This window comes from Ruditapes philippinarum, unplaced genomic scaffold (assembly GCF_026571515.1).
Source record: "Ruditapes philippinarum isolate M1 unplaced genomic scaffold, ASM2657151v2 ctg36_1_1_1_1, whole genome shotgun sequence".
Lineage (NCBI taxonomy): Eukaryota > Metazoa > Mollusca > Bivalvia > Venerida > Veneridae > Ruditapes > Ruditapes philippinarum.
In genome coordinates this window covers 1-17,305 of record NW_026866845.1, presented here as the reverse complement: position 1 = coordinate 17,305, position 17,305 = coordinate 1, and the positions used below count along the sequence as shown (strand labels likewise).

Sequence of the window (17,305 nt, the reverse complement as noted above, 5' to 3'; positions counted from 1 at the left end):
CTGGTTGACATTTTTTTATTTTGGTTTTGGTTGTTTATGAGAGACAATTTAAAATTCCCTCCACTCCTCTCATCTCCTCTTATCTAACTTTAGGATTCATAACCTCAGGTCCCCTTTCAAAATCCCATTTTATTTAGTTCCGCCCTAAGAGGCTAAAGCATTCTTTTACTTGGGGACCATAAGTCGCTTTTCATGGAATGGCAGTACTGTGTCACATTGAAGTTTCCATGATGACCGCCGTATAAAACATCTGCGGATGTTTCTAAATTCAAAATGTCACAATTTTCGTGTAGAATTCTGCTTAAGCCGGTGCTAGGGGGCGTGTACCGTCTTTCCAGGCTATGAACAGGCTCGATCAAACCGAGCCTGCAAAATTTTCAATTTGTTGTGTTGGACTTTCTTTAGGGATCTGTTCCTCTATTTTGTTTCAATGAAACCTGACAGTTAAAATATAAACAATACGAGCCGGCGTTCTTTTTCCCTACTTTACAAAATTTATTGGTATTCATTTATTTTGATATAATTCTTAAAGCCATAACATATCCTAGTTAAAATAATTAGTAACACAATTTAGTCCTTGACGCAGCTCCATTCTGTTGTGTAATTATTAACATTTAATATAATAGATGAGAAATCCGAATGAAGGTTGTTAAAATGACGATAATTAACTAAACGAAAAAGAAAATGCCGCAATAAAATGTAACGTCCATTAGTTGAACAATAGAACTGATGTCTGAAGCAATATTTGAAATACATTACAGAAAGTATTCTTTTCTCAAATAATGTATGTTTTAAACGTTTCTTTATGCTGAGGATTTTCCCACATCTTTATCTTGAAAAATGTTTATGTTGAGATAATGTTTGTACCCTCCGTGTACTTGTTTTTACGAGGGATTGGCTGACTGTCAAATCCGTTAGATACTGCATGACGAATATAACGTAATTATGATACATATGCATAGTTGAATGATTTATTTTACAACCTTTGGAACCAAGGGGGTAATACTCAGACTAACAAACTGTGCATTCTTAAACTAATATTTTGTTTTCCTTTCCTTTTATTTGTTGTAAATGAATGAATACTTTTAAAAGTTCATTGAAATACACGAGTCATTTTCAAAAAAGAAATAAAATTCAAATAAGCGAAATGAAAATGTTGGCACTCATCCATAAAGTAAATTTGTTAAGTTTAACGATCCTTAAAGATCGTTCAGCACGACATAATTGTTGTGCTTGTAGTAATTTAGTTCTTCCTTTTCGGCTTTTTTCCTGTTAGATGGTTGCAGTATTCCTCACTTAAATACTGTTTAATCATCATAAGGATATATGACCTGCTTTTTAAATTCGTCTTTTGAGGTCTTATCTCTGATATGCAGGCTTCATAACCTCTGACCCCTTTCAAAATTATATTCTGTTTTATCGTTTCAGGCACACGCGTTTTTTACTTGGGGACCATATGCCGCTTTTCATGGAACGGCACTTACGTGTCACATTGAAGTTTCCATGATAACCGCCATATGAACACATCTGCGGATGTTTCGAAATTCAAACTTATACCAGTTCATGTTAAATGTAGATTCTGCTTAAGCCGGTGCTAGGGGACTTTGACAGTAGTTTTCACTTGATAGTACCGTCCATGGGTCTGCAACATTTTCAATTTTGCCGTGTTGGACTTTCTTTAGGGAATCTTATTTTCTTTATTTTATTATACTAGTATTTTCTTCAGGAGAAAATTGATTTAGTATTGAAAACATTGTTATATTGTTATAATGATATTAATATTATAACTTACAATGTTTAAATTGATTCAATATACAATCAATTATTTTGAAAATGAAATGAGTTATTCTATTCGAAGTAACCGTAAACCAATATTGTCTGAGCCTTCATTTTTTATCAATTTCGATTGTGTACATGGCATTAAAATTGATAGCAATAAAATAAATATAAATACCAGATGAACGTTGCAGACTTTATTTGATTTCGCTTAAAAGTGATGGATTGTAGACCTTGAGACATCACGCCCCCTTGCATTAGCTTTAGGATTAATGATGTTTGCTATAACGTCATTAAAAAGGTTAATATTTGTCAGATATTTTATACGATAATGATGTAGCATTCTCTTTTATGGGAACCGTGCAAATCATGTACCCTCCATCATTTATAAAGGGAATAACAGTACATTCTAATTTATTTTTCTATACGTTAAACAAAGATGAATATAAATAATTCATCCTGATTCCTTTATACCTTCAAGTTATCCAAAAGACCAAAGGTTCGCTCATCTCAGATGTTTTAGATTTTGGGATTAATAATATTGACTGAAGAAAATGATGTTAAAAGAACAGTCTTGAGACAAGTTTATCTGTTGATCTATGGCGTGTACTTTGCACAGAACTATGTATTGCGGACTCAGCAAGATTTGTTTCATATGTATTGTCATGTTAAAAGCTTATAAATAACGTCGAATGAACCGGATAGACGGTAAAGTCAGTCATTCAAATTCTAGGGAAAATGGACTGGACCAATTTCAACGAAATAAAATTGCAAAAGCAAAATATTTTAAAATATTTTAAAAGTAATATGTGAATAACTTTCAATAATATGTATTTGAAAATGATATTTGAAAAATCACATCGTCCACTAATCCAGAAAATAGAATTTGTTAAAATTTATGTCTTTTCTGAGGTTAATTTGTTTCACTCCGAAATTAAATTTTCTTTTTCTCCAGTTTGTTCATGATAATTTGTACGTTCCATTGATATAATGTTTATAATTTGAATATCTTTTTGCATATAAATCAAGTATTTATCAATATAAATACTCACTGACTGTGCACATGTATGTTGGTGAAAGCAATTAAAAGCAATTGAGTTCACTTACTGGAAACTGACAGGTTCTTTCAGAAATATATACATCTTAAATGGTCTATCTTTAAAGATTAATAACCCAATTTTAAATCTTACCATTGATTATTCTGAAGTCACAATATCTACACAATATTCTATGACGTTATCATCTTTAATTTCTTTTCAGATATAATAATGTTTAGTCATCATTCATATATGTGTTATCCATTTACTAATTGTTTTGTTCTTTCTCTGATTACATTAAGAAGAATAAACTCGACTCATAATTAAATAATTATTTATTAAAGCAAAAATGAGCATAAAAAACAAATATTTTTCAAACAGCAGTTATAACTGCCCTGTCTCTGGTGCCAAAAACTACAATTGTCTTTGTTCGTTGTAGATGACTAGAACTACCAAATGTATATGGAATGTTTCTGTCCCTTTCATTTGATCCAAAAGACGAAGGTGGTGAATGGAAATGATTCTTGCAAAACAAAGCTAACTTTGACTTGAAGCTTGGTAGCAACAACGCATACAGAAGAGGGTTTAATATTGTTGTTATTTTGGCAAATATTGAAGGTAACGCTACTGCTATTGGCGTCAAAGAATCTCTATTTCCAAACAAAGCTATCCATGACACAACACTGAAAGGTGTCCATGAAAAACAAAATACCGAAATAAGAATAATTCCGGCTCTTGCAGTTTTCATTTCTTTCTTTTCAAGTGTTCGATTTCTGCGCATGCGCCTGAAAGAAACTTCGTCAAACTGTCCACTTTTTCGAGTAGAAAAATATGTTTTCTCGTGGTTTCTTACTTTAATATATATTACAAAGTAGCAATATGTAATACATGTTACAGGAACAACGAAAAATAACACTTGTATCATTATATTATAAAACACATTTTGAAATGTAAAAGTAAATGTATCTTTACTTTCGCATGACGTTGTCTGACCTTCTAAAACATAACGTCCGTAACCGCTAAATGGAATTGCAGCCGCGATTAAACAGAATACCCAAAGTCCTATAATAACGTAAATGGAGAAAGATTTATTAGAATATTGTCTAACTGGCATGGTACGTGTTATCACAATACATCTGTCAAATGCTAAGCACACAAGCGACCATATCGACAAGAACCCAACGAAAGCTCCAAAGTAGGTGTTGATGAGACAAGCTGAAAAGAATTTTTAAAGTATTTACATAATAATTATTTAAAAAAATTAGAACACATACTTTATGTTTGTAGAAAGACATGCATATAAATTCATTTTCATTTGAAAAAGGTAATAGTGCATCACAATATACATATTGATCTAAATTGTTAAGTTACTGTAGCTGTATCTAATTATAATATAAAGTACATGTATATAAAACAGAGTGTAATAACTGACTTGTTATGTTAGACATGATAAATAATATTTACTATTTCAAAATTGCATGCTTTCATACAGGCATTTAATCTGGCGTTGTATGTGTACAATTTATGTATGTTCTATTTTTGTCACTTTGTAACGTAATTCCTGCATTATGTGGTACATATAAAAAATAAGTCATATATATATATATATATATATATATATATATATATATATATATATATATATATATATATATATATATATATATATATATATATATATATATATATATATATATAAAGGTCCAAAAGTATTTATGTATATCATAAAAGAGTCATAATGTATTTAGAAAATGCTGTGCTTCTGTTACAAAGTTCATAGCGTATACGTGAACATATTTTACCAAGAAATTATCTATTACGATAAAATAGCTAATTGTGTTATACATAAGTTGATTTGCCTTGAGGGTTCTTCTAATATGCTAATAATTTAACTGAATAGTTCTCGAGGAAAACAAATAATAACATACGCCCTATCCCAAGTTATTTAAAAGGTTCATTTAGTCCTTGAACATTGTTGCTGAAAATGATACTAGCACGTAAACTTTGAATCAACATGGTTATATAATATAAGACACTGGTACTAACAATATATCAAAGCTTTTTAATAATCATTTTCAGTTTTAGTTATTTGCTAAATCGTTGATAAAAACCAACAAAAGATCAAATCGATAAAGCGTGTAAACTAGCGGAATAGTGACAATAATGAATTACCTATGATATAGTCTACATGTATGTTCTCGCTAAATATTTAAGCACATCTTAACTGAACTGTACTCAAACTTTAAACAAGACAAGTTCGAAATGTAAGTTTAGCTTTGTAATATACTTACACTTTTCAATAAACTCACTGTCAACAACTTGACTCCGTATATACTCGTTGATGAGCATAGGGAGACAAATAATACACATTAATAAATCAGCAATTGTAAGATTTATCACAAATAGATTGGAGGCTGTTCTGAGACTCTTGTATCTGAAAAAAAGACAAGTAGATTTCACATAAAACTTCTCCACAACATATAGAAATCAAGATTTCACATTTTTTTCTTTAAGTCGTGAATGGCATTTTTGATCCTGAATTTGTACTAATAAAATGATTGTCGAGGAAGAAACCCTTTTTACTGTTTTGTTGATGATAAAGATGGCAATGTGTGTCCATATATGTTTTCATTGATACGGAGAAATAATGTTTTAAAAACGCCAAGCAAAATGATTATTTGGAAAAGGCTTCTTTGAGATTTGTTAGATGTTTTAAAGGGAGACACAGGCAATATTTTCATTTCTTAGTTTTGAATTTTTTCATTCCTACTCAAAATATATATATTAAACAGTCAAAGGAACAAAACGTTTCTCCATATAAAGAATAAAATGGTGATTTCCTAACCTGACTCGCGTGGGTCAGGTTAGAGCGCTAGGATTTCACAAAAGTTGTCACAGTGAACTCTGGAAACATTAAAGAACATGCATGATTTTGACCTGTTTCAGTAATACAATATCCACAGTATCTGTTAATGTAACTTCAAAGATTTGTTTAAGTGACCTGACTTGTTTTAAAACTATTCGCTGATTATATTGGCGTCTAAATTTTGTTCAACATATATAGATATATTTCTGTTTCAAATAAAAAATATAAAGAATTTTAAGAGATATTCATGCTTAAACTTTTAGAAATGTCATTTTAGCACGAGTTGAGTACAAAAGGTCATTTTAATATTTTTGTCATTATTTTGCCTGAATATCCCTTTAATTTAAAATGATTCATGACAATAATATAATAACCTGAACCCGAATGTAGTCATATATTGTGCGCAGGTGACTCAATATGTAATGCAATATGGTCAATAAAGTAACCAAAACAACAAATATATTACAATAATCTATTTATCTAAGGTATACCTTAGAATTTCGACAAATGGTCGAGTTCATTGCAATTTTTTGTAGCGATGATTGCAAGATGTTTTTTTTTTCAGTCTAGAAAACAAGAAAAAAACAACATAATGTAGACTTGAGAATACGAAAAATGTTTATTGACAGTCTACATTTTGTTGACAAAAATCAACTTTAGTAGTTCTTAAGTGTGCAGGAATCCGTTGTTCATGGGTAGGGAAATACAGGCATTTATCCCTGTTCCAATTTTTAAACTGGGGGCTTTTCCAATTTTTTCCCTTAACTTTGAAAACCCCCTTTTAATAAAAGGGAGGGGCCCAGAAAGGGGCCTCAAAAACTTTTCCGATGGTTTTTAAAAAATTTCTTTTTCATGAATTTCTTACACTTGTCAATTGTTTGTAAATGAGTGCCGAGGAATAGTTTAAATGGACCAAGTTTTTGTTCCCCTTTGAGAATTTGGGCATAAAAAGTAAAAATTAAATATAATAACCAAAGTTACAACATTAAAAAAAGGGCGACAGTCAAAAAAAAGTCCTTGTTTTTCCAAATTCTTTAAACAAATTTCTTTCCCGGGAACCCGTTCTTTCCCTTTGGTTTAAAGGTGAAAAGAAAGATCTAGATTTTGGCCCCCTTTTGGCATTTTTTGGGCCTTTTTCATGTGATTTTTTCATTTATCGTAATGGTTGACCCATTTTGGATGGATCTTTGTCCCCAAAGATTAATCTTGGGACTTTATTTAAATGTTTTTATCAGAATATGGACCTTGGAAGCAATTTGCAAACCGCTTTGAAAAACAGTTTTCCATTAGATATGTTAATATTGCCATTTACACGTTTACAACAATGACAATACAATAAAATTTAGATCTGATTTTGGCCTCCTGTCTATATCGCAAAACATTTCCAAGCTTGACATTGAATGTTTGTGCTTATTGTACCTAAAATATATTAAATACCCAAAATGTACAAGTACCCTAGGGTAGTAAATATTGAAAGTAGGCAAAAAGGGTCAAATTATTTTTAAAATAATATTATAGTAATATACCGCCAGAAGTGTAGATACATAAAATAATTTACAGGTTTAAAACAATAATTTTTAAGTTAATATTTTTTCGCTCTTGAAAAGCACTATATGCAAACACAGTCAATCACTTTTTAATATCTACATTTTAAGATGACATTTAATATTGAAAAGGACTAATAGAATTAAGATGGAATATATTTCTTTCTAAAAGAGGTTAACATCTGACATCCTAGAACAAAATGAAATTAAGCTTCAATTTCAATATCACAAATCTTGCATATTATTTGATTTCTTTCAGTGTTAGACCTCCCTCTTTCTAATTCTAAGTCATGTGAAGAGGTCCTTAGTTTACCCAGTGTATTGTTATTTTTTTAATTGTTACACAATCAAAATATATTTCATGTTTAAAAGTTAACAATGAACGTTAAAAACTATTTCACACATCAGAGTACCAAGTTTGAAGAGTGTAAAGGCAAATTTTTAACGGAATAATCTTTCATTCAGTACGCTCTGATCAAACCAAATTTGCCCAAATTCATTTTTCATAAGAAAGTTTTTAACATATGTTTCTTTGGCCATAGTTATCAAAACATTTCATCATATTGAATGCTTTTTAACATATCTTTGCTCATCCGTCTTTCAGATTCTACACTAATTTCCAATAACTCTTTTAGCAGTTGTAATAATTGTAGGATATCTGCCACAATCCCCAAAACAACTAGACACACCCTTAGTATATACACTTAAAATGAAATATCTTTCTCTTTTTAAAATAGCCTTTGAATATTTTACAAAATAATTTTTCATTTAATGGTAGTATGAAACAGCTTAATGATGATATGCATTTTAAATATGCATATTTTAGCGAAGTTACTCAAAAGTCATGAGAGCTATGTGATAGATTTTATTTCATCACGATCTTGAATTATCACCGTTTTGTGTTATTCATATTAAAGACCTTGTACCAGGTGTGTATTTATATATAGTTAAAATGAAGAATTAATTTAAAGATGAGTAATAAGAATTTATTAAAATATTCTATTTCAAAATTTTAATACTGTACGCTTCCTGGCGAGTAAGTTTATTAAAACAAATTAGAGGTAATACCTCTTAGTACAGAAGTGACTCAATTAGTGTGTGTTTGTGTGAAATTAAAAGCGCCACACTTTCTTTGACAGGAATAAGTTTTATGATCATTAATTTCCATCAAGTCAATAACAAAAAAATTAACAATTTTCAATCTTAGATAGCGTCAAAAGTAAACTCAAATAATTCTTGTAATGTCTTAAAGAAAAAAAGGTATTTCAATTTGTTGTTTTATATTGCAGTTTTGATAATGCTACATTTAATATTTTTAATTAACTGGAAAAACATTAAAATTATTCCGTAATATTCACGGTAAGTTCTTATTATCAAACAGCTGTTAAAATAATATTTAGCAATTTGGTAAACTAATTGATTTGTGCAAACAGAAATTTGTTCTTGAAGATATTTTGATTTTATTTATCCAAAACAGTTCAAGTCAGATGCATTAAGTTCATCTTAATTCACATAATCATGAAAAAATATATATTACAACCCAAGACATTAAATTGGCACTGTATGTTTAAATCTTTTATTAGACAGTTATAGTTCCCAAAATAACTGATTATAAACTGGTTATATTGTGTAAAGTTTGCTGCTAGTACTGGCTCTTGATTTAACATCCGCGTACATATAACATATTATAAGACGTATCGTAGAAAAAATATACCCAGTCGTGGTAAAATTATTTTGGAGTTGCTCTTTGTCAATATAAAATACTATGTTTAAACCCCTTTTAAAATGATATTGCAGTATACAATATTTTAAAAAGTCCTTGTTGTCAAAGTCTTTGATAGTTCTTGTACGCAAAATTATGATACTTCCATTTTTAAGCCATTGTGGCTGAAAGGTTGCCTTTATTGGCTGCGGCATAAGGATTGCAGCCACCGTTTATCAGATATTCAGACTTTCTGATAAAATCATTTGTTTGAATATTGACTATGAATGTTTGAATTCTATGATTGTACGTGAAATAAAAATTAAAGAAAATCATTTCAAAATTCATTTTATACTTTTTAAGGGCTTATTCGAAATGGCAACGTTCTGAAAACTTTCGGAGGGTCAAGTTGGAAAACCATTTCATGCATGGAAAATAAAACAAAAATAAATAAAAAATAAATAATCACCAAAGGAACATAAACATACAACTACTCTGAGTTTAATGACAGGATAATATCAGCTAATATCTGTATAGAAATTGACGCTTTCTATTGTAGGTACCCTAATATCACTTATATAAAGCTTGATTAAAATGACCAACTTAAAGGTATATATTGAGAGAACAGATGAAAGTCAAAACAAATTTACATTTTGCCATAATTCCTTTCAATTAAATAATTTACTTCGCATTTAAACATAGATGAATCACATGACTCAAAGAAATTTCTGTAAATATCTGTCAGAATTTTACTTGTAACGTTCAATTGGGCAGCCTTTTTATATTTAAGGCATACTGATATTTCATCCTAAGCATGTTTCAATATCAATTGTTTGTCAATCAACATTATAAGATTTTAATCTTTTGGAATATATAGTCAATTCAGTTCAACTTGAATTTATGTCACTTTAAGAAGTTAAATTGACATAAGAAAAGTTGAACAATATTCTTATAACATAAACTGCTTCATTCCTTAAAATATAAAAGTTGAATTAAAACTAAATGTTTTGTAGTGCGTAAGCCAATTGTAACGTTAGAATAAAAACGTATCTTACTTCAGATATAATGCGAGAACTGTAATGTTGCCAACTGTTCCGACACAAAATGCTAATATCAACACGATGGCTAAGAAAATACACACCTCTCGCGAGAGAGATTGATGGTTAAAATCCAATTTATATTCAATATCCGTAGAATTATTCGCCGAAATCATAATATTTATATTTCATGATTTTCAATCCAAAAACTAAACAATAACTGAGATACTGATATCCATTATCACAAACAAATACATGTTAGATAACCATCCGACGTAATAACGATGTTATCTCTTTTGAAATGGTATAAAAATATTGAGAGCACAGATACAATTATTGGTGTTTGAGTATCCGAAACATATTAAAATCATAGCATATTGTAATAACTAAACTAACACTTAGGAATACCGTGAACTGAATTTATATGGAGAGGGAGCGAGTGAGAATGAAAAACCAATCAATATCAGTTACAGCGATATTCCAGTGTTCTAACCATTACCTTGCTGAATGTCTTTAATGGAATTGTCCATTTTACTGTCTTGACAAACCATTAATCTTTTATAGCGAAATTCTAATTTTATACATAGTGCAGATCATTATCAGAGTACACGGATGTACCGGTTGAATATAATCTGCACTTGTCGCATTTTTAAAATCTGCTGTCGTCATGAGGCTATGGGTTTATAACAGTACATGCTCAGTCTTTGTGAATATTGATAGTCTAGGTATACCGAACTTGTTTGAATAATGTCACCACTTTTGTGTGTAATTTGATTTGAAAACAATAGAAATCACTTTATCTTTAGTCAGTGCAATGTCATGTTTAAGATTTATTGTAGCCGAATGACGAGTGCGTGTTAACATGCTATACAACAGTTAAGTGAGATATTCATGTTATGCTTACACTTAAGTAGACATGCTTGGACAATGATTAAGAATTACTGCATGTCCATGTTCAATGAATAATATTTCATATGCATAATGGTTTAACACATACGTAGTAAACATATTGTTAATCTTATGTATTCAAAATTCGGATATATTCAATTATATTTCCCCTTATATTCTTCCTTCAATAAGGTACCTTAGTTTACATTCAAAGAACTTACATCTAACCGCAACATTTTTGTATCTTTATTTTGAAAAGTTACCTTTAATGGTGAGAAATTGATGTAAGTTTTGTTGTACTTGTTTTCCGATCCAGTCTGAATTAGTTTGCTGTGAAATGTTTGTAAATGTTATTTTATGTACAATGTATTGAATCAATGAAGTTTAAACTTAACATTGTTACGTTAGCAGGCTTATAATCGGTTCTGTATCAATAAACACAAGACATCAGCTACTGCATGTCACCGTTTAAATGAAATCGGCTTCATGGAAAAGGTGATTAAAGAGAAAAAAAATCATTGAAAATAAAAAAAAAATGTCAGGAAGGTTAAAACACCCATGTTTAGTGTTTTTCATAAATTGATGTAAGTTGTTAAATATTTAAGCCAACGATGTATATAATCTTATTGAATAGTAAAATGTCTATTTCATAAAATGAATAAGTATGAAAGTATTAAAACCCTTAGAAATAATCTATTCCAATACATTTAATACAACACATAAACATTATAGATAAGATTCCGAATGAATCAGCTTTATTATAATAAATGTTTTTTAAAAAAATATAAATAAATTCGTTTACATGTAAAACATAAGATAAGGAAATGGTGTGCTGATAACAATCTATGTAGAGACTTACGAAAACTGAAATGTAATCATGTGAATAGATATTCAACCAGATTGATTGATCAAATTATAATACCGCACATTATGATGATACTTGTTGACATTAATGTACCAGATATAAAATAAACATACGTCTGGTCAAAGCAATTGAATTCATATAAATATGATTGATTAATCAGATTTAGTTTTGAAGAAGTACATATCAAAGAGATTCTTTTACTGTCAATGTGAATTAACATTGAATATCAGAACACACACAGTGTATTGTATACTTTAGCATTTTGTTATCTCATTTCTAGTGACATCTGTTCAATACATTTAAAAAAAAAATTTTAAAAAATGAACAAAATGACGGGCGTGTTTTTAAGACTTGATTTGTATGACAAAAGAAAAAATTCAATTATTTAAAAAAAATAAAATTTTTTAACACCAAAAACCAAATTTTCAAATTTTTTTTTAAAAAAAAACTGGGGTTCAATGAGGGAAAATTGACATTTTTCCAAATTTTTTAAACCCGATAAACAAAAACATTTACCCTAAAAAGCGAAAAGCTGGTTATCATCAGAAACATCACAGTATTTTTTAAAGGAAAAAGAAAATTTTCTACCAAAATTGAAATTTTTTTCAAAACATAATTTAAAGGAATTTATGAAAGAAAAAATTTTTGGAAAATTAATTTTGGCCCCTAAAATAAAATAAACATTTCGTCTGGTGCGCCTTTTCATAAAAATAAACATACGTCTGGTCAAAGAGTTTCCTGACTGTCAATGAGAATTAATATTGTATATTTTGTTTGTGTCATTTTACGCCTTTTCCAACATTATTTCAGTCATATAGGCGGGTAGTTTCCTAACCATCGTTCCTGGAGAGTTACACCAGTACTTGATTACCTTCCTCCGAGCTAAACTACCAAAGCATCTCCCGGAGATCGAACCCACGCCAGAGAATATTGTATATAAGGACACACACATTGTATTGTATACTTGAACAACATGTTGTTATCTCTTATATTTAATGACATCTGTTCAACCAAAAACATAAGAACCAATCGTATGGCAAAGAAGCCAATTTATGTTACATAGAAATCAATGATATAAACTCCAAAAGCATTATACAATTTTTAAAAAAATTATATATATGATTCGCCTTTCAGTGAGAACATTAACATTTTGCCTTTTTACCAGATTAACAAAATATTTACGTAAAATAGAGACAGCTGTGTATCATCAGATCATCACAGTATCTTAACGTTATAGTCTTTGTTTTGTCAAGGAGATGATGCGCATTTCGTTTGAACAAATCCATTGAGTTGATCAGAAACAATAAGGAGCAACTAGTGAACGTTATGTTTTAAAGTCAGGTTAATAATAAAACGCTATAAATGTACTGAAAATCCTCCGAAATGTTTTTATTTCGTTATGATTTTAACTTCGGAAACGATGTTTCTTTTTAAAACTGATTTAACATCACGGATCATGTATTCAACATCAACACGATCCATATAAACTTTTTGTGGTTTATTTTTATGTATGATACTGAATACTATCAAGTTAACATATTATATTTATAGTATTCTTTTATTGACCAGTTCTTTAAAATATACAATATGTTCCCCGCTTGGTGATTCCAGTAAAAACAATTGCATACCGTTTACTATTGACTTTTATGGTTTTAAACGCAGCTTTTATGGCATAGCACCTGCTATTAATTTTCACATTGATGGTTTTGAGGGTTCTACACCACTTTATGTAGCATTATGCTCATTTAAGGGACTCCCCTGAGGTTTTTGTTTGAAATGACGGGACTGGAAATAATTTTTTGAGATTTTTACTCAATTTGATGAAGATCTATACCAATAACTTATGTGCAAAATTTCAGATCATTAGCTCGCTCGTTTTTCCAGAATAATTATTATATTAGTGAAAAATGACTCAAAATTGAAAAGCGTTTAAACGCTTTTCACTCAAATCGGACTGAGAATAGCACAAACATACGATTTTCAATGCATTTCTTGCATATTTCTTAGCTATATTTTATTTATATTTCTGTTTTAGGTTCTCACGTTGAACTATTTGAAAAATTAAAATTTTATAATTTTAGCCTTACAAACCTCAGTGGAGTTCCTTTAATACTGTATCTTGGGTGAACAGGTGAAAGTCAATATAAGTTACTATTTTGCAATAATTTCGTTCAATATTTCTTTTACTTTCTTCGCATGAACGATAAATAACTCTCTTTGCCCAAAGAAATTTCTATAAATATTCATTGGAATTTACCGGTAAAGTTACAATTATGAAAAATCAGCACAGTCTTATTGTATTCTAGGAAAATTTACATTTTATGCTAAACATTTAACAATATCAACTTTAGGTCAACCATCATTGTAACAGTCAATGTCTTTAAATATGTATCAAATTTAGCTCAACTTGACAATGGAAAAATGAGGAGAATATCATTAAAGCCTGATCTAAAGAATGTAAGTGCTGCTGCCCCGTTCGATTACATCTCAAGAATAGACTTCACCAAACCGTCATTTTACTATTTGTTTTCACACTTTCTCTTGAATATATCTACGGTTAGAATAAGCATTTTTTTTCTTACATGGCACAGAGTTCCGCTGTAGACGACGTAACTGTGAGCTAGTCAGAAGTTTGCATTCACTACTGCCGTAAATAAACAGAATTAACAAAATAGGGTCTGTAACACTGCTTTTGCCCTCTTAGCCAGCATTTAATGTTATCATGTCTTAGATCGGATCTTTTTATGTTTTATAAAACCCAATTCATTTTCAATGAATGCGTATTCTGTCGTATGAATCTTTTGAACGAAAGGTTAATATTCGTTAATTCGCATGTGAAGCATTAACCAGAAATGTATTTAACCGTTACGGTAATAAAAATACGAATTATTGGAAATGTGCATACATGAAGTTAAGAGAAATATCGTTCAGTGTCATAGAATATGTAATAAGGTACTTTAAAAATTAAATAAATACATTAGCGTTTTTATTGAGAAAATCATTTTTAATTACAAGATTTTAGAACCGTTTGACGCAAGTGCAAATTAAAAAAAAACTATTATTTTCAAGTTATCGTATTATTTTTACAATAATTCAACATTTTGCATGAAATCGTTGAAATTTTGGAATTTTCTTCCATACGCAGATGTATTGAAATGACAAACATCATTGAACATTCAATGTGCCACTTTCTTGGCATTCAATGAAAATTGGAATGTTATCTCCCAACCCACCGCACCAAAAAATAAGTGTCCCCTAAACTTTAAAAAATTACACAAACCATTTTCTTATAATTATCGTTATCGCAAGGAATAACTCAATAAGTCATAAAGAAAGAAAATTAGGTCAAGCTATTTGGGTGTTCTTTCTATAATTTTACATCAATATATAATCAGATAACAACGTAAGACAAATTGACGTTAATAGGAAAAGCCTGACCGTCAATAATATCCAAATCTGTGTAAAATGGCAAACATGCGAAGAAGACACGCATTGTGTTGATTAGTTAAGTTAAAACATGGTATATGACATTTTAAATGTTTAATGATTTCTGTTTCAAACGCAATATGAATCAAATTGACTTAATTATATACTACGATACATGTACTAGGTTAAAAATGAAAATTATAGATAATTAAGTTAATTAACTCAAGTCGAGAATAGACAGAGAGTTCCCTTAAAAAAAAGATATCAGGTATAATCAAAACAAGCAATGCAACTGGTGTGATTTTAATAAACAACATAAGGAGGATAGTTGACATTAACACACTTAAACTAAGAAAACCTTTGTAACAAATAATGCTTAATAAGGATGGTACTAAATGTAGGTTAACTTAATATATTCGTGTTTTTATTTTGTTATGGATATTTCACTGCCAAAAATAGGGTATGGGAGGCATTGTGTCAAGCTTGAAAAACTTGCAGCATAACGTACTATTCCAAACGTTGTACTTAAATAAGTATTGCTCTTTGACATCACGGAAACATAGGTTTTTCATTTGAAATACATGAGTTCATTGGAAACATACAAGTATGTTTTATATCATCAGAGGAAAACAAAATCGCCTCATACACGTACTTGCTTATATATTTACACAGAACAACCCTGTGAGATTTCTTTAAAGATCCATCGGAATTTACCTGTAACGTTCAGTTTATAAACGGAGTAGCACGGTTATCTTTCTATTTTAGACAATTTCTTATTTTATCTAACATTTTTCAACTGTGCGACGAACACCTCGCTACATACATTATTCAGAGACGCTCTATTTCAGATCCTTAGAGATCGTTCAGCACGACATTATTGTTGTTTTTGTAGTATTTTATTTATTTCCTAATTACACGTATTTGGCCTTTTCCTAGTCGGGTGGTTCCGATATTCGTACTTGAATAATGTTGAATCACCCTTAGGATATGTTGCCTGCTTTTTAACTTTGTCCTTTGACGTCTAATCTGTGATATACAGGCTCCAAATTTTCATTTTGTTTAGTTCCGCCCATTTTTCTTGTTTAGGGCAAACACTTTCTAATACTTGGGGTCCATACACCGTTTTTTATGAAATGGCTCAAAAATGTCACATTGAAGATTCTATAATAACCGTCGTATGAACACATCTGCCGATGTTTCTGTATTCAAAATTTTACCATTTTCATGTTTAGATGTTGAACCATGCTTAAGTCGGTGCTAAGGGGCGTGGACGGTAGTTTGCGTTTGACAGTACCGTCCATGAACAGACTTTATTAAACCTTGACTGAAACATTTTCAGTTTTGTTGTTTTGGACTTTCTTTAAGGGATTCTTATTTTCTCTATTCTCTCTTATAAGACACATGTTCTGTTCCCTAAAACAAAAGCTAAATCTCGTTAGCTTATCATAGACTTGCATTTATACATGATTTATAATTCTAAATTAAGTCACATTTAGTTAGTTAAATGTAAATAATGCTTTAAGTTCTGAATTTCTTTGTAGAAAGTTATATCCAAGATACAAGAAAAATATACTTTGAATGAATCAATATACCAATGGAATGATGTTTACTTAGTATCTGTTATGTTTTGCAGTTCGTCGGAATATCCGGATATTACAATACGAAACCGTAAACATGTCATACATTTGTCTTGGATAAATTAAATGATTCACCTGTAGAATCTTTCTCCGGTAGAAAATAGTGTCTTTTTATCCGTTATTGTTTTCTTTGAATTGACAGCTTCATTCCTTACGTCAAAATGACACTGCTATCAGTGGAATAACAGCATTGAAGAACACACAACACGCTGACATCCACGCCCGTAACACGTCAGTTAAAAATACGAGTATGTGAAAGTCCAGAGGAAAAATGAGTCTGATATGCAACAAACAAATCTCTATCATGATATGCATACAAGGAACGAGAAAAACAACACGCCAAAAACACTAAAAGAATACGAAATAAATCGTAGACATTGTACTAGTAATATCTAATTGGATATAGTGCCAAAAAAATGTTCAAATAGCAAATTAAACATTCTATTTCCGGGGCAACAGACAAAACAAGCAACAATCGTAAAATTCCGAGTAATATGAAAACAACGTAGAACGGCAATCTGTTTTTT

The 17,305-nt window shown here is 30.1% G+C and overlaps 1 protein-coding gene across 1 annotated transcript; it reads right to left on the bottom strand.

Annotated features, from left to right (window-relative positions):
• Nucleotides 1–3,176: 3,176 nt before the first annotated feature.
• LOC132733966 (melanopsin-A-like) lies at nt 3,177–10,300 on the bottom strand. The gene is made up of 3 exons (XM_060720663.1): nt 9,981–10,300; nt 5,105–5,247; nt 3,177–4,028 (listed from the first exon to the last, which is right to left on the bottom strand). The coding sequence occupies exons 1-3, from the start codon at nt 10,136–10,138 to the stop codon at nt 3,187–3,189; spliced, it is 1,143 nt and encodes a 380-aa protein (XP_060576646.1). The 5' UTR covers nt 10,139–10,300; the 3' UTR covers nt 3,177–3,186.
• Nucleotides 10,301–17,305: the final 7,005 nt, after the last annotated feature.

What these genes read in the sequence shown, in the direction of transcription:
- LOC132733966 (XM_060720663.1), bottom strand. Translation starts at nt 10,138, where the DNA reads ATGATTTCGGCGAATAATTCTACGGATATTGAATATAAATTGGATTTT. An exon ending in GTTCTCGCATTATATCTGAA is followed by an intron (nt 5,248 to 9,980) that starts GTAAGATACGTT and finishes TCTTTTTTTCAG; the next exon opens with ATACAAGAGTCTCAGAACAG. An exon ending in CAGTGAGTTTATTGAAAAGT is followed by an intron (nt 4,029 to 5,104) that starts GTAAGTATATTA and finishes AATTCTTTTCAG; the next exon opens with CTTGTCTCATCAACACCTAC.